Source organism: Ylistrum balloti, unplaced genomic scaffold (genome assembly GCF_031769215.1).
Source record: "Ylistrum balloti isolate Yb309-2 unplaced genomic scaffold, AGI_CSIRO_Ybal_v1 Utg370120, whole genome shotgun sequence".
In the NCBI taxonomy this organism is placed as follows: Eukaryota; Metazoa; Mollusca; class Bivalvia; order Pectinida; family Pectinidae; genus Ylistrum; species Ylistrum balloti.
The window spans coordinates 819,355-837,418 of NW_026782137.1; the positions used below are offsets into that span (position 1 = coordinate 819,355).

An 18,064-nucleotide genomic window follows, 5' to 3' on the forward strand; every position below is an offset into this window, starting at 1 on the left:
TTTAAGATTACGACAGTTTAAATTTAATTTCAATTTGAATTTAATGTTTAAGATTATTATTCGTCCTGGCCTTGATGCGTTTGGTAGTTTTCAGTTAAGAACATACTTTTAAATACATTTTACATCATATCTCAATAATTCTTTTAAATAGCTTTTACGAACTGATAATGTTAACAAATGGATACCATAGAATTCACCACTCCATACCAGCAAGCAGCTGATTTTGAAGATTTCGTACATTAAAAGAACATCCCCAAGACACTGAGGAAATCACTGGTAATCAAGTTTTCTTGTAGGTGAAGAAAAAACGTGGACCAATATTCCAATCCTATGTGTGGTGCAATGTACTTGACAATCATTTATGCATTGGTCTGCACGGCATCTTGCGTATTTCTTTAAAATGGTGTTATTATTATTTTTATTTCAAAAAAAAAAGATAAAATACCTTTTTATCACACTACATTAAACAAGCGTAATACTACATGACGCCCCACTTGTATAAAACATCTCAACTTGAGATTTCCTCAAGTCGAGATTTTCCTCTGCTGATATCTCCTCAAAAACGGCTTGTATTAAATTTTCTCAGGGAACAGGAGGAAGTCCTCGGCTAGGATGTCCTGAAATTCCTTGAGGAATTTTCATACAAGATATTTTCAAGGAGATATTAGCTGAGGAAAATCTTGACTTGAGGAAATCTCAAGTTGAGATGTTTTATACAAGTGGGGCCAGGGATGTATACTACGTGTTATATACGTCCCTGGTACGACCAAGTGGAGCTATGATCGAGTGTTCAAAGTTTCACACTGTGTCCATGGTGACGTCATAGCTTCATGACGTGATATGCAATGTGATGTCCTCAAATAAAGATATAAAGAACGAATGAGAATTATGGTTTCTTGTAAGGGAAGGTGCACCACAGCAAAACCACATCAGCAAAATCATGTCATGAAAAGAATTGTAATACTTTTTATACTGTTCAAAAGTTCATGTCTTCTCCCTAGTTTTTAATCATCAATTTCTTTGAAACTTGCTAGTCTTGAAAAATCACAACATAGTGTTGTGTTCGCTCGAAAAGCATTTTTATTCAAAATATATTTCCAAAAGTTATTGTCCTTTGCAGTGTCTGTCGATAGATTACTTTCATACTCCAAACATATCTTTAAAACTAGTTATATTTTATAGCACAGATGTTCTCGTAACACGACCAGTAGAAAATTAAAGTGTGGCTTTAGATGACTTCACTGTCACCTTTATCAGATAAATTACCTATGTAAAACGTACTAGCACTAATATGAGTAATGTAGGACATGGTAATGATATGTTTCGGCTGTCCTATAATCCTATGTGCACAAAGGTATAAAATAGTGTGACGAGATGGTAACATATTACAAAAATGTACAGAAGATGGTAACAATGTACCGTAGTCGCTTTGTTAAACGCTTGGTCATAGATGTGCGAAAGTATGAGGTCCATGCATTTTGTCTCTATTTGGTAGTTTTACACGCTGAATTGTACCCAGAGAGCCTCCTTGGAAAAAAACTGATTTCCCTGTCGACTGTTTTGGAATTTTCCCAACACTGATCTGGTGGAACCTTTTGTCTTCTCGAGATTCCACATCTTTTTGATATTCGTTGAAGTCGGACTCCAAAGTTCCTACCCATTTTCTCCAATATAAGACGCCTAACAGTTCTTGCACCCAATTTTGTATATACATTCTGGGAAGGTTTCTGTGGATGTTTTATCCTAAGAATGGACTAGGCCCTTTCGGAGAGTTGAAATACAGTGACCATGATCAATCATCTGAATGGTTTCTGGCAGTCGTGACTACCTGTCCTTTCATTTTTTTTCTTTTCCATAATGTTTCATCTCCCAGGCTTTTATTTGCTTTCCCCAAATTTGTTGATAACTTTCTGGCATGTCCAGTCAGGGTATCCACATGTTTTCATGTCCCTATGGATGAGGTATTATTCTTGATTCTTGTCGTGTTCTTCTGTGACAATCATTTCACATCTACCGAGTAAAGTTCGTACAACGTCCAACTTCTGTTAAAGGGGTGTGGTGTTGAAAGTTTGGATATTGGTCTGTGTATGTCTTTTTCGTGTAAACTAATTCTTTGGTAGTACCGTCATTTTTTTATGGTTTCAAGACACAGCATAGTACTATCATTGTCATCAACATATTGTTTCTACAGACTAGGGTTTTATTCTATCGGGGCCCGTGGCTATTGCCTCTTTCACCAATAGCTCCATGAATAAAATCGGAGACATGGGCTGCCAGTCCGTTGCTGATAGACGATATTTCTGAAGAAAACGTATGTTGTTGTAAGCACCAATTCTGAAAAAAAACCCATGATGTCTTGGATATGGAGATTGGTGTTCTTTGGCCATGATCGGTCTTGCTCTAGGCGGACCTCAATGATACCGAGTGTTTTGTCTGTGGGTGTGTTGTTGAAAAGTGACACTGCACCATGAATTCCTGGTGGTTTGGGTAAGTACTTGAACATACTTTCTGCAAGGTCTATCAAGCTTTTGACATGGTGTTCTAATTTCTACTCCAGGAGCCCCAAGATTGTCTGCCAGTGACCTGGAGGCATTGTAACCAATGAAACCAGTCTTGTCCACTATGGCCCCAGTATGTTTCATCCTTAAAACATCAAGCCTCTTAACAATTTGACTCATTATTACCTTTTCCATATATAATAAAAACAAATCTAGAATTTAAAAAATCGGTAAGCAGGACCAGACAACGCCAATGAAGATCTTCTGTAACTTTATTAGTTGACTAGTTTCGGCACACTAGGTATGCCGTCCTCAGAACAGTCTAGAATTTGTAAAGTCATGGGCTTGATAGGCAAAGCTGTTAGAAGTCATCTTAAAGAAAAATACCTCAGTATGGATCAGAAAACCAAGTTTATAAAATATTCAAACTCCTATGACTATTTTGTAAAATTAACTAAAAATACAGAAAACCGTGGATATATGAAATTTCAAATCAACATGACTACAATAGTAAATTCTCTCAATCATGACCATTTAAGAGAACATAAATATATCAAATCAAATTTACTTTTCAGAATTTTATTTTGCACCATTGATGACCAAACACAATAGCATAAATATCCAAACACACATGTAACAATGCCATCACATAAAGAGCATCAGAAGAGCACTTATAGGTTTAGTAGGGATTTAACACAGTCTCATAATTAAGTTTTCTTTCATTAACAACATTCATGAAATGTTATATCAGGGCACTGGTTACAACTTATTTTCCTATGTGTTGCTATAACACACATAAATCAGTTATAGTAACTCGAGCAAAAATGCAAATGATTTCCCGTACTAGCAACTAGATCCGAACATTCACCAAAAAAGATGACAAAATAAATGCTTAAAGAGTTGCCAAATGACCATGTCATAAGGACTATTAAAGGCATCAAATTTGTTGATAAAAATGCATTATCTGTTTTAAACTTATGTATGTGTATAGAAATTTTGTTTTTCATAAGACTTAACACCCTTATAAATATTTACTGATTATCTCTTAATTATTTGTGTCCACATTATATATATATAGTGTTAATACACCTGACTAGATTGTTCATATAAATTATGTTGTGTATATACATCATGTGTGTTCATATACACCAAATTTTCTCATACTTACTACATTACCAGCAAAACATTTCTGCTGAGAAATAAAAGCTCATTTAGGTACAGACTTTACAATACTGTCAACAGCAGACCATTAACAAATATTACAGAAGCTTGTCTGTTAACTAATGGTGAACTCTACGAAACCTTTTCTGGTAACAAGCACCAAATCTTACCAAAGCATTGCTCCAAACCAATACAAGCACCAAAAGCAGCACTATGTGCTAAGCTCTCCCAAAGAACCAGTGCCAGGAACAATGAGGTTATTAGAGGAACTACAATCACTCTCCTACAAAACAGTCAATGCCAATAACAGTAAGGCTATAAAGAACTACAACCGCCCTCCCATAAAACAGTAAGGCTAAAAACCACCACCTGTAACAATGAGGCTTAAGAACCACTGCCAGTAACAGTGAGGCTAAGGACCCACTGCCAGTAACAGTAAGACTAAAGTCCCACTGCCAGTAACAGTAAGACTAGTCCCACTGCCAGTAACAGTGAGGTTAAAGTCCCACTGCCAGTAACAGTAAGGCTAAAGTCCCACTGCCAGTAACAGTAAGACTAAAGACCCACTGCTAGTAACAGTCAGGCTAAAGACCCACTGCCAGTAACAGTAAGACTAAAGTCCCACTGCCAGTAACAGTAAGACTAGTCCCACTGCCAGTAACAGTGAGGCTAAAGTCCCACTGCCAGTGACAGTAAGGCTAAAGTCCCACTGCCAGTAACAGTAAGACTAAAGACCCACTGCTAGTAACAGTCAGGCTAAAGACCCACTGCCAGTAACAGTAAGACTAAAGTCCCACTGCCAGTAACAGTAAGACTAGTCCCACTGCCAGTAACAGTGAGGTTAAAGTCCCACTGCCAGTAACAGTAAGGCTAAAGTCCCACTGCCAGTAACAGTAAGACTAAAGACCCACTGCTAGTAACAGTCAGGCTAAAGACCCACTGCCAGTAACAGTAAGACTAAAGTCCCACTGCCAGTAACAGCAAGACTAGTCCCACTGCCAGTAACAGTGAGGCTAAAGTCCCACTGCCAGTGACAGTAAGGCTAAAGTCCCACTGCCAGTCACAGTAAGACTAAAGACCCACTGCTAGTAACAGTCAGGCTAAAGACCCACTGCCAGTAACAGTCAGGCTAAAGACCCACTGCCAGTAACAGTGAGGCTAAAGACCACTGCCAGTAACAGTGAGGCTAAAGACCCACTGCCAGTGACAGTGAGGATAAAGGCCCACTGCCAGTGACAGTAAGGCCAAAGACCCCTTGCCAATAACAGTGAGGCTAAAGTCCCACTGCCAGTAACAGTAAGACTAAAAATCCACTACCAGTAACAGTGAGGCTAAAGTCCCACTGCTAGTAACAGTCAGGCTAAAGACCCACTGCCAGTAACAGTGAGGCTAAAGACCACTGCTAGTAACAGTGAGGCTAAAGACCCACTGCCAGTGACAGTGAGGCTAAAGTCCCACTGCCAGTGACAGTGAGGCTAAAGTCCCACTGCTAGTAACAGTGAGGCTAAAGACCCACTGCCAGTAACAGTGAGGCTAAAGACCCACTGCCAGTGACAGTAAGGCCAAAGACCCCTTGCCAGTAACAGTGAGGCTAAAGACCCACTGCCAGTGACATTGAGGCTAAAGACCCACTGCCAGTAACAGTGAGGCTAAAGACCCACTGCCAGTAACAGTGAGGCTAAAGACCCCTTGCCAGTAACAGTGAGGCTAAAGACCCACTGCCAGTAACAGTGAGGCTAAAGACCCACTGCCAGTAACAGTGAGGCTATAGAAGACTGCTAGTAATAGTGAGGCTAAAGACCCACTGCCAGTAACAGTGAGGCTATAGAAGACTGCTAGTAATAGTGAGGCTAAAGACCAACTGCCAGTGACAGTAAGGCCAAAGACCCCTTGCCAGTAACAGTGAGGCTAAAGACCCACTGCCAGTGACAGTAAGGCCAAAGACCCCTTGCCAGTAACAGTGAGGCTAAAGACCCACTGCCAGTAACAGTGAGGCTAAAGAACACTGACAGTACAGTGAGGCTAAAGACCCACTGCCAGTAAAGGTTAGGTTAAAGGACCACAGCAGCTGCCCTACAACGGTCCATGGGCATATAGGGCAACTTTGACCAGACATTGTTTTTGGGATCATAACATTCCATACTGTCCAGTGTAACAGGATTACTGCAGTAATGTCTATAATTTGAAAACCGGTCTGTCCACTTTTGTCCACCAATCACATAGAGATGACCATTTACCGCGGCCATACAAGGAGCTGATCGTTTGTCTGACAGAGGAGCAATCTCTTCCCAGCCATCCTGAGGAAAGAAAAAACAAAGAACCAGTGTAGTAGCAACAAATTTATAAACATAGGATCAGTTTTAATAGTTTGCATTTAAAGTGGGCACATCCAATCACTTTTAACAAATTTCCACTACAAAGACCTTCTAATACTTAACCCTTAACAGTGACAGTTATGATTTTTACCAGCCAAACACAATGAGAAGGTTGTCATAGAGATCAAACTGCGGCAAAACTGACTTGTAAAACACATTCACTTGAAAGGGTGTGTGTGTTGTGTAACCATTAAATGCTGCAATGGTATAGCATCTGTCTAGATTTCTGATAAACCTGTGATAGATATTGGGCTTATAACATGACATGAGCTTATGGCTAGATCATTAGAATGGACCTTTATCATAATTCTAAGATGTACTTACAGAGTCAAGTATATATCTTTCTGCAGACATGAGGTCACCCTCAGAGTGGTTTAATCCCCCAATGGCATAAAGGATACCATCCAAAGAAGCCACGCCCAGATGGGACCTCTCGACCTTGAGGCTTGGCAGCTGTTGCCACTCCTTAGTTACAGGGTTAAAACTGTCTACTGAGGTCAAGTCAGTTTCATCTGCGTCCAAACCTCCAATCAGATAAATCAGACCTGGAACAGAATAGCAAGAGATCTTGGTGATCTTAATGTATTTTTTTTTATATAAACTGTGATCTTTTCCCTTCTTTTTTCTGTTTTTGCTTTTCATTATATGAAATTTGAAAATTCATCTTAAGAAACAATAATAATGATAACTTATAACTGCTAAATCCAATATGGCCCCACAGCCATTTTCTTTTTCTGGTCAGTCCCAAAATCACACAGGCACAACAAGGGGACATATATGAAATTTGAGAATGATCGATATATATTTGAAAAATATATGAATAAAATGTTTAACCACTGACAAGTTAGGAGTGAATGCAAGTTCATGCAATACACCAAGATCATATCTTCTTATTGGTATGTAACGCCTTAGTATGGTGTCAATTTCATATCACTAAATATGTTTAATTTACATTCATTTTTTTGTTGGTTGTCACTAAAAAAACAAATTATCTTCCCTCACTGACCTCATTAGGAAATATACTATTGTTAATTGCACATTAGTCTGTTAGCTGTTGTTTGATGCTTGTTGTTACGCCTGCTGTTATTTGATGCTCATTAATTATCATGATGCTTGCTGTTGTTTGATGCTTTTTATTACACCTGCAGTTGTATCATGCTTGTTGGTTTTTTGACAACCTGGATATGACCTTACTTATTGCATTTTTAAAGGGTCTTTATGAAATCTTCCTTTTGTTGATATTTTGTCCCTACTTTTCCAAGTTTGAGCTAGAATTACAGTTTTGTTTACATCTCTTAAAAATACACCTGTTGTAGCTTATCCACATTTGTTACTAGCTTCTCTGAAAATTGTATGCTTCTACAGAATATCACATACCATTGCAATAATTGTAAGTAGGGTTATTTGAATAATGCTCTCTTTTTCAATGAAGTATGTAGTTGCCATTAGGTAAGTTATGCATATGTGAACAGGTGAACAGAGAGATTGGCAAATGAAAGTGGATGTCTTATCATCAACTGGAACCTTTATGGACTGGGCACAGGATTGTGAGAGTGTATGGAGAGTTTGAGTCAGTGCCTATCTCCATTTAAGGGGACATTTCTACTCAATCTTGACACAATTAAAAAGGAAATTTTCACTAATTAATGTTAACTGATGGCTGTGTTTCCTTTTTTCATTTAACTAATTTATTTATTCATTTTAAAGTATATTCTAGATTCTAATGTTCAAGTCTCAATGTTTAATATCATTCTATAATTTATTGACTTTTTTATTGATGTGTCAGAATACTTGTTTATGTTTATGTTTATGTTCATGGGAAGGGTTTTCATAGGTTATGCCTGTTGCTCAATTCCATTTGTCATCAAAATCTTGACAATAAAATATTCTGAAATTAAAAAAAAATAATGATAAAATTAGTTGAAAACTCAAACAGCTGAGTGCTTTATGTGAAATCCATGACAAGTTCTATAATAGTGTTAAACGTGAATGTGTCATATAATATGCCTGTTTAACAGAGATCTATTAGTGTGTCATATCTGTTATTGGCCTTTGTGACTAATAGTGGTTTCATTGTCAACTTCAATATTATTACATGAGAGCATTTGAGACTGCCTAGTCTATGAATGAACCAGGCTGTTGAGGAGGCTACATATCTATGTGTGGCAGAAATGCCTGTTGAAGCTTGTGACTTCAGATACATTTAGTGTTGATAAATTATTTAGTAACCCATTTGGATATACATTATTCATCATCAATGATTGAGAGGGAGAACGAGTACGGGTGTGATTGTTGTAATTATCATATGTTGTAAATAATTGTGTCTATTGTATTACGGGGGAAGTTTTATGTCTAAAGGTCAAGTAATTATAGTTGGTTTTTATAAAATGGAAAAGTATGTATGTGTATTTCATGACATTGTAAAAGTTTAAACATTTATAAGGTCAATGACATAACAATGACAGTTATGACAAATGCCTCCAAAATTTGACGATGTATTTGTCCGTACTGTCATTATTCTTCATTTATCATATACAAATGTATGTGTATTTTTACTGGTAATATAAATCCCTTTCATATCAAATCTTCAGATGTCTCATAATGAATAGGCCTACTGAATCTTATTGTAAGGTTTCTGATTTAATATGAAAGGACTTTTTCTTTACTACTCAGAAGTGTTTCCAATTTTATTATTTTCCAGTATATGTCACAAACACCTTCAATTATAAATTTCTGATAGATTACATATATGTATGTATCATAGTCTAGATAAACTCCTACATCCAAAATCAGTAAATCATGTATTTGTGTTTTTATTCATTGCAAAATTCTTGTCTGACCTTTTGTCCTTGACCAATGATCACCAAACGTTTTGCTCCAATACTTTGGGTTAAATATCAATTATGTTGAGGTTCAGTAGATATTCTGTATACATACTTTCAGTTTCCAGCTAGTGTGACGTTTGATTTTATAACCTTGACACATGCATTCCAACATCTCATCTTGTCAGGTGTTAAACTAGAAATCTCTACACTAAACTATGATTATATTTCCAAAGTGATCATGCGTGTTGCTTTAAAGTCTAGATTTTGATGTGCGATAAAATAATATAAATGTGTTAATGTATGAAATAAATTTGCTGAAGAGTTCATGAAATATCTTTTACAAAACTTTCACAAAGAACGAACAGATTGCCACTCAGATCAATATTTTTTCTATAGACTCAAAAGTGAATGATTATCATTATACAAGATAATTTGGTACCTCCACATTCCAGAACACCCATGGCATGTCTTGGAGTTGGCATAATACAGTCAATAGTCCATTGATTGGTCTCAGGGTCATACTTTTCCACACTGTCACCTAGTTCTTCTCCGACCCATCCTCCAAATGCATAAATACAATCATTAGACACACAAAGGCCAAGACCACATCGTGGATAGTTTAAGCAAGGGAGAGAACTCCACTTGTTACTAGCTGGGTCATAACATTCTACATTATCACAGATCAATGAATCATTTTCTCCACCTACTACATATATCTGTCCATTCAAAACCACAGCACCATGACTACTCCTTGGAAATTGCATGTCACTCATACTTGTCCAGTCCATGGTGAGTGTATCAAATCTTTCTACAGTTGGCACGGTAACACCATCACTCCATCTCCATTCATCAGACTGTTTATTTCCCCCTATAACATAGATGTTCTTCCTAGCACATTTCCTTGGGTTAAGCATGTGAGGTTTAATCCTGTTTTGATGCAACTTCAACGAAATTTGTCTCTCTAAATGAAAATCTTGTACAAATTTTTGGATAACAACTTTTGTACTAAGATCACTGCAACTGTCCAGTATGTCCAATAGCTGTTTTTCTGGAATAATTGGGATTCGTACCTGATGGAGAATATCAAATATATGTTTCCTGCGACTGGAGGGATCATGAAGGACCCAGTTGAGCCCTGCCTGCAAGACCTGGTGTTCATCTTCTATACAAAGGTACTCACTTTTCAAAAGCTTAATAAGTAAATCAACTGGTAGACCTGAAAATTCCTCTTCCTTTGACAAGTGTAGAAAGTGATTATTGATAAATTTCTCAGCATCCACCTTCAGTTCCTCACAAGCATGTGTCTCAGCAAATTGGTAAATACCTGCAATGAAAGGAGAAAATTAAAAAAATCAAGTTATTACCTTAAATTGGTCTTAAAAGTAAGTATTGATATTGTACTTCTAAAACAGAAATCAAAACGCAGCAGGCCTTCTTTATATGTTGTTCACTGAAGTAGTCAATTGTCACTACAATGTGTTCCCCTACCCTAAACGATTGTGGCTATCCATGGAGCAATAAATGCAAAAAAATAATGCAAAAGATTTATTATAGAGTGTAAGCCATATAATTTATTACATGTCCACAGATTTTAATCTAAAGTTCCAGGGAATCTATGGAGTGTTTTGGTCTGGAGAAATGCTAATTTGTGATTGAAATTTTATTTTGTTTCTGAGTTATGTAAATCTTTCATACCAAGACAGTTTTCACGGTGAAGCTTCTGTTTCAGAAAAACACAACAAATGGCAATTATCTCCTGAAGTCCAAACATATTTGCTGCAGCAAGGACATCCTGACAGTTGTCTTCTTTTATGTCAACCTTTCCTGTTAGTGAAAAAAAAAGAGAATAGTTCATTAATTATGTTGATTCACCAACTGTCTTGGTGCTGTAAGGTCAAAATATGGTTTATTTAGGCTGAAATGACAAAGTCAAGAATGCTACCTGCAAAGTACCTCCTTAACACCCATTTACTTACACCTGACATTGGCTCTTTCCTTTTGAAGTTTCTTTATTCAGTATGTACATGTATTATCATAAAACCTTTGTTCTGGCTGGTGATCACATAAACAACCTAAACAAAGTACAATCTTCAAGAGATATAAGGTTCTGTAGGCAAATAAAAACAGGAAGATATTGCAATACTGATCATGTACTGTAGCTTTAGTAAACTACCTGTATGGACTTCATTATCGGGACAAGATTTTAACAGATGCATGTACTTACCTGTGTATATAAAATTGAGAAGCTTGCTAAACACAAGTGGATCCATATCATGGATTTCTATACAGTCAGCATTTCGCTCCATCAGCCCACATTCAAACATGGCCTTGAAGTAGTCACATCCTGCTGACAACACGATGCGATGGGCCTGAAATGTTTGATTTCCCACTTGGATACGGATATCACAAAATACTTCATCCTCCCACAAACAGTAAAGACTTTCAAGAAACCGCTCAGGATAGTTGAACACCATGGTTAGTTGGAAGATTTCATCTGCAGGTATTTCAATATGGTATATCTGGTTCGAATCTTGTGTGGACTGGGTTGTTCAATAATATCATATTCAGATATTAACCTTAGTCAAAGCTGACTGATTCTGAAAAAAAACAATACACGTGCGTATGAACTCTTCTATCACTTTAATGTATGTTTCTATGGTACAAATGATTTATGACAGTATTTCATCAATCAAAATGGTAAATATAATTGCATGTTAACTTATCTTATCTGGAAAAATGGTAATATTACCATTGAACTGATAACCCGTAATATCATACCTGAAATAATGTACACTTTAATTTTTAAAAGTATCTGATAAGGACATAGAGGCTGTAAGCCTGCATCCATTAACAATCTTGATAAATTGTAATAAAAGATCTTTGCAAAAACTTCTCATGAACCAGTATGACAAGCAGATTAGTTGATGAGATGTAAAGAGAGTAGACAACCTTACTTGAATTTTTTGTTCACAAGTCATATATAATCATGAAATTAAATACGTTGTAATGTTGGTTTCCAGCTGGACACTCAACTAGGAAATTTCCACTAGCCCACTAGGCTAGAAAGGCGACATGTATTCAAAACTTCACAAACTCTTACATTCCGAAACAACAAACCAGGCTCCACTTGTATAAAACATCTCTACTTGAGATTTCCTCAAGTCGAGATTTTCCTAAGCTGATATCTCCTCAAAAACGGCTTGTATAAAATTTTCTCAAGGAACAGGAGGAAGGCATCGGCTAGGATTTCCTGAAATTCCTTGCGGAATTTTCATACAAGATGTTTTCAAGAAGATATTAGCTGAGGAAAATCTGGGCTTGAGGAAATCTGAAATTGAGATATTTTATACAAGTGGGGCCTGGTTAGATATATCCAAGGTAGAATCTAAATCTCCTCGACAATATAGATCCTACCCTATATTTATACGCCATACGGGGAACAGTATAACATGCCCTTGCGCACAGCTCACGGGAAATAACAAACATCCGATATAAATCAATACAAAGGCGGAATTCCTAATGGGATTACCTAAAGATACGAGAACTGCAGGGCACATATTTACTACGTAGTCTATACTTTGATGAAGCCCTAACACACCACAATAGCATTTATACCTAATAATTATACTCTCCAAAATAACTGAATAATAAATACATTAATAAAAACCGTTGTTAAAAAAACCCTCTCCCGTCATACCCTAGCGCATAACAGAGCATAATCATCACTATTGATGGAGCTTTAAATTCCTCCAGAAGATGAAGAAGCTGGTCCGATTGATGTGACATGTCATTTGAAGTATATTTTGCGGGTACCGGGTTCGTTTAGAATATGTATGTGAATGTACAAATGCGTGCACTATCAGTATCAAACTAACACCTTCGTATGGAATCCGAAAAAGCTCTGAGCCGTCATAATGTGAAATTTTGAACGCCGAGTGTGACACTGTCGGCCATGTTTGATTTAAGGCGAGTTCGAATGAAAATGAAAACATGAAGTCTCAATAATTGTTGGCCTGTAGTAGCAATTGCCATGTACATTGTAATATAAAATGGGACTTCTTCAAACCAAGTATCTTAAGATAAGTTGGGATCAAACAACTGGATTCATTTAAAATGTGTTTGATACTGACAATTTTTGGTTATCCACTAATGGTGACATTTTCAGAGAGAAAATAAAAGCGATTTGGAAAAGAGGAGTTTTCCTTTCAGCTATGGGGTCGTTTTCAAATTTGAAAAGAGATTTATAGCTTCTGATCTCTCGTCTATCAACCGAAGAGCGGGAATCCAGGATGTTAAATAGGTCACCAACACAAATATATTTCTATGGTGGCGACATGACGCGTAGTTTTGTATGTTGTGCATTTCAGTTTTATTTACGCATGTACACGTATGTCACTTTTGGTATAATAATATATATGGGCCCGGTCCAAAATATTGCAAGCTTACTATAAAAAGGCCTTACCAAAGGTAATTCAGTATGTTTCTTCATAAAAAGCTTTGATGTTGTAAACTGCTCTTTCATTGTGGATAGTGGTTCATGGCCACTAACTTCAACTGTATCATCGTCTATTGTTTGGAAGGACACTCGTTGAAAGTACGACCCAGACACGAAACCGTTCGCTTTTATTTTTTTCTTCAATGATACGTCAGAAGTATAGTTAAGTCCGATATCATCGGGAATGACGTTTAATGCAGACGACATTTTGTTTGTCGGAGATGGTGAGAGTAGCCTCCCTTGATTTTCGGTAGGCTTGGTTATCTTTGAGTTGTCGATAGGCCAATTTATTTTAAAGTGGCGTATATGCTAATTCCCTGAATCGAGGGACTCTCAACGGTTTCGCACCGTCTGCCTTACTCGAATTTACATAGTCCTAAAATCGAACAGTGATTTTTATTGTTGTGATCAATTCTGACATTCTGTGCCATATAAAATCAAAGCACTGACAGTACTGAGAGGCTAAACGTAGTAGGAAATGTTTACAAATAATCGCTATGCTATATTACTTTCCCCATACTCCTACACTTTGGAATGCAAAAATTACTAAAATAAGAGAACCAGAGGCTATTTTTCTTAATTTTAAGCGATTTTTGATTCTTTAATTCTTATTTCAAAATTGACGCCAATAATGTGAACAAATCAAAATAGGTAAAAATACACACAACCAACCATACATTTATCGCCAACAAGCCAAATGATAAATAGCTCTATGATGAAGTTGACTAAATAAAACCTTTGAAATACCCAAGATGTTACAATTACTATCCAATCAATATGAGGATTTAGACAAATCGAAAGAACTTTATACCTACTTCTTTATTTCAAATGTATTGCAAAGTAATAGTCCTTACTTATTATAATTATATTTGTGGTTGAGGAAAGTAGATAAGGTGTACACAGCATTTCAGATAGATAAAAGTGTAAATAATTACATTTAATGTATTTACATGCCTATCTTCCTTGAAGTGTCATGGTTAGACTTTTCTTCCAGTAATTATATCTATAAAGACATAGTTCTATGAGATTAAACCAGACTTCCATATATATACAAAATTTACAATATTTTCACTATAGCTACTACTATTTCTGATCTCCAATGCATTAGATAATGTCACCATGACACGCAAAATGAATAAATATGTTAAGGAAATATTTCATTCTAGTTAATTGAAAATTATAAACATGAATATTTTGGGTGTTGTTTTATACGCGCTTTGTTTGAAGGAATATTTTCATTTCAAGGAACTTTGAAACACATTAACAAACCTTGAGAAATCAGCACAATCAACCTTCATCAAATAAAACTAAAAGACAAAAAATATGAGTCATAACAAAGTCAACATCATGATCAGTACAGTATTAAAAATATATTAGTCATAAATCATTAGCACCAAATGTACCTTGCCTACGAAGCGCAAACTTTTTGTCTTCAAAAACTTGAAAAAGTGTCACGGCGGTGGGTGTGAAAATCCTGAAAAAGTGTCTTATCGGCAGGTGTGCCCGTAGGACGAACAGTCTAATTTTGTGACGTCTAATGAGGTAAAGTGATGTTATATGTTAAGACGATCTCGCCACAACGACAAGGATTAAATTAAAATTGATGTTCTGTTTGTTAGTTTTGTTTGTTTATAAGTGCTGTTAGTTGATAATTCAAACCAAGCCCAAGACTAGCATCTTATCATGGCGCCAACTCGCACATACATTGTTCTGTACGCTTACGTCATGTTGAGAAGGATTCATAAGCCCCGCCATACAGTAAATACACTGTAAATCAAGTCATGCAGTTACAATAAACTTTGAAGATACAAGAAACCATTTTTTGCTTACTTAAGGTAAATATTGTTGTTTTCTAGGAATATTCACAGCAGGCGATAAGAATCACGTCAGCTCGATCTTCTTCAGCAGCAGAGGTCGGGGATGTCCGTGAGCAAATTCCGTAAAATATATTGTTCAAAATTTACCAATAGTTCAATCACACTGTGCTTCTTTGTTTTAAATATATAGTAATCGTATTGTTTGTTTAAAAAAAGTAAATGTGGATGCTTTTAAAATAGCGATTTGAAAGATCGCGGCATTATTTACACAGAAAATAAATTGCCGCTAGAGGGCTCTAACGCTTTTCGATATTTCAGCCAATGAGAAGGCCAGGATCGGTAAATTTTGTCTGAAAGGCCGTCGCAATAGGCTATTCGTACTGAGTACGTTTAGCCTAAAAATCAAGGTCATTTAAAAAGCAACTGTCCTTTGTAACCTTGCAATGTGGCCTATGTGATCCATTAAAACTTAAATCCATACCATTATGTGAATGCCAACTGCCACGGCACGAGACATGCTGGGTACCCAAAATTATTTATTTAAATGGCCATAGAATTAGGTAATTGGCATGTTATTCCAACATGCTACAGGTAAAATACAAAGGCCTGATCACTCAGTTGAACTGCCAGAAACTTCTTCTCAAGTTTGGAAAGATATTTCACACACATAATGCCAAAGTAATTGTCTATTAGGTTTGTTAATATAGATGACATTGACTCACTTTCTATGTCACGGGGGTAAATTATATTAATATCAATGAATGACGTTTTCTTACTTTTTAAGAGGAAAACAGTTACGTGATTTGATTAGCGACCTTCTGTAGAGACTTGCTTTTGATTAGTATAAACAAAACTTCCACAAAAGACCAAATTCCTTAGGGGTCAAATTTCAAATCTTCAATGTAGGGTGCCAACGTTTACGAAATTTCTTCTCAAGTTTGGAAAGACCTAGAGACTTGATATCTCATACATATCAAGCTAATGTAATTGTCTATAATTGTTGTTAATATGGATGACCTTGACCCACTTTCAAGGTCACAGGGGTCAATCATGTAAAAAAAACCTAAGAATTCAATGTAATATTTTCAAACAATCGTGAAATTTCCTTAAAAACCTCCTGTGGTCCTGTGGACACTTATTATTGATAACAAGAAGTAATGTTTTCCAAAAATTCAACTTTTTTTTCGGTACAGTTCAAAATAAACGTTATACGGCATTATTTTGGAAATCAGTACAATCAGTGCTTTGATCTCTCACTATTGCTAAATTGTTTTGTACTTTGATTTCATACAGAGTGCCAATGTATTGCAGGCACTGCCTTTAATTACAGGCCAAAAACTATCTTTGACCCTTAGTTGTTTCATTCACTGTAAGTGAATCGGTCAGTACATATTCACACCAATGATTACAAATGTCAGTCGTAAACTGTACATATGCCTTTTAAATTGCTCTCTCTCTCCCTCCCTCCCTCCCTCCCTCTCTCCCTCCTCTCTCTCTCTCTCTCTCTCTCTCTCTCTCTCTCTCTCTCTCTCTCTCTCTCTCTCTCTCTCTCTCTCTCTCTCTCTCTCGATATATATATATATATATACGAACGAACGAATCATATAGAACGATAAACTTATAGATAAGTAAATGAAGAAAAATAAATAAATAAAACACTGAGATGTTAAAATAAAACTCCGGTGATTGTTGATATTCACATAGAGGCGTGAACTGTGTTGGTTATAGCTTTGCCGCTACGTGGAAATGTGTGTATATTTTATCATTCATTTCCTTGATTAGGTATGAAATCCTTTATTTTGAAAAAAAAATAGATATACTTTGGTAAGAAAGCAATATAACTATCTACTAGATATACACAGCAGTCCGTCTAAACGACTCATCTATACATTATCACTTCATGTTTGTATTACGTGATGTGGTATTGCCAAGACGCCAAGGTTATAGCAATATATTCCAATAGGCTAGAAACTCCAAATACAAGCCCCGCCTACCCATTTCATGTTTCTACCAGTCAGTCAATCTGATATAGCTGTTTGTTCAATGTGCAGTAACAAGGAAGTTTTATTCATACACCGTAATTGTCTGGGCAGAAGAATACAGTTTTCAACACGAAACAAAGGTATTTTGCAAGATATTAACAATTAATTATATATCCATATGGATCCAGTGTTTTTTTTCCAGTTTTGAATGTTATTATTCATCATTGATACGTTCCAACTTTATTACCATGCAATGCTAATACAGCGGTCTCAGTCAGAGTACAGCTGTATAACGCCACGCCACCAATGGGCTTTCAGGTGATCTACCTGCTGTAGTCTGTAAAGCAATAATGAACGAAACTGAAGTTGTGTTGTATAAAAAGGTTGATCAATTATATAAAATCTCATACTAATTATCTTGTAAGTAATTTATGCCACATTTGTACCGGAAATATTTTAAGTCAAGAGCGAAGTGCAGAGAATTCTCCTATTTTGGAAACCAGCCTCATATGAAGGCTGAATACACAGCTATGTTATTCGGAAAGCAGAGACCGCTTCGTATTTTTCTCGATTAAAATTAGCATAATTTTGATTTTTGCACACGGATATAAGTTGGCTGTTACATCACTAAACAGCACACGTAAGGCCCATTGTATTCGGTCTAGAGTAATTTCTATTACTGTTTCAAAAGGGCAAGGCAATGACAACAGTGGACGATCTGTAATCTCGGCTTCTTAGAAATATATACCGACCCGAGGTCGCAAGGTCCAAATACTGTACCGATTAATCGGGTCATAGGTCATACTGTTATACGATTCATATTTATATTTTGACTCAAGTGTCCTCTTCCACACAAGGACGTCACAAATTACCAAATTATTGCTATTTTTCATAATTTGAATTGTGATTTA

General features: G+C 36.4%; 1 protein-coding gene across 2 annotated transcripts; it reads right to left on the bottom strand.

Moving 5' to 3' along the window:
* Positions 1 to 3,061: 3,061 nt before the first annotated feature.
* On the bottom strand, positions 3,062 to 12,802 carry LOC132550340 (actin-binding protein IPP-like). 2 transcript variants are annotated; one of them, XM_060214386.1, is made up of 6 exons: positions 12,737 to 12,802; positions 11,084 to 11,456; positions 10,555 to 10,683; positions 9,299 to 10,183; positions 6,359 to 6,579; positions 3,062 to 5,956 (listed from the first exon to the last, which is right to left on the bottom strand). In XM_060214386.1, the coding sequence occupies exons 2-6, from the start codon at positions 11,331 to 11,333 to the stop codon at positions 5,711 to 5,713; spliced, it is 1,731 nt and encodes a 576-aa protein (XP_060070369.1). In that variant the 5' UTR covers positions 11,334 to 11,456; positions 12,737 to 12,802; the 3' UTR covers positions 3,062 to 5,710. The 2 variants fall into 2 exon arrangements, with proteins under 2 accessions (XP_060070369.1, XP_060070370.1); XM_060214387.1 differs by lacking the exon at positions 12,737 to 12,802 and adding an exon at positions 12,557 to 12,576.
* Positions 12,803 to 18,064: the final 5,262 nt, after the last annotated feature.

Coding starts and splice junctions, on each gene's coding strand:
- LOC132550340 (XM_060214386.1), bottom strand. CDS start 11,333: ATGGTGTTCAACTATCCTGAGCGGTTTCTTGAAAGTCTTTACTGTTTG. Junction 10,184..10,554: donor TCACCGTGAAAACTGTCTTG/GTATGAAAGATT, acceptor CTTTCATTGCAG/GTATTTACCAATTTGCTGAG. Junction 6,580..9,298: donor GGGTGTTCTGGAATGTGGAG/GTACCAAATTAT, acceptor ATTCTGTTCCAG/GTCTGATTTATCTGATTGGA.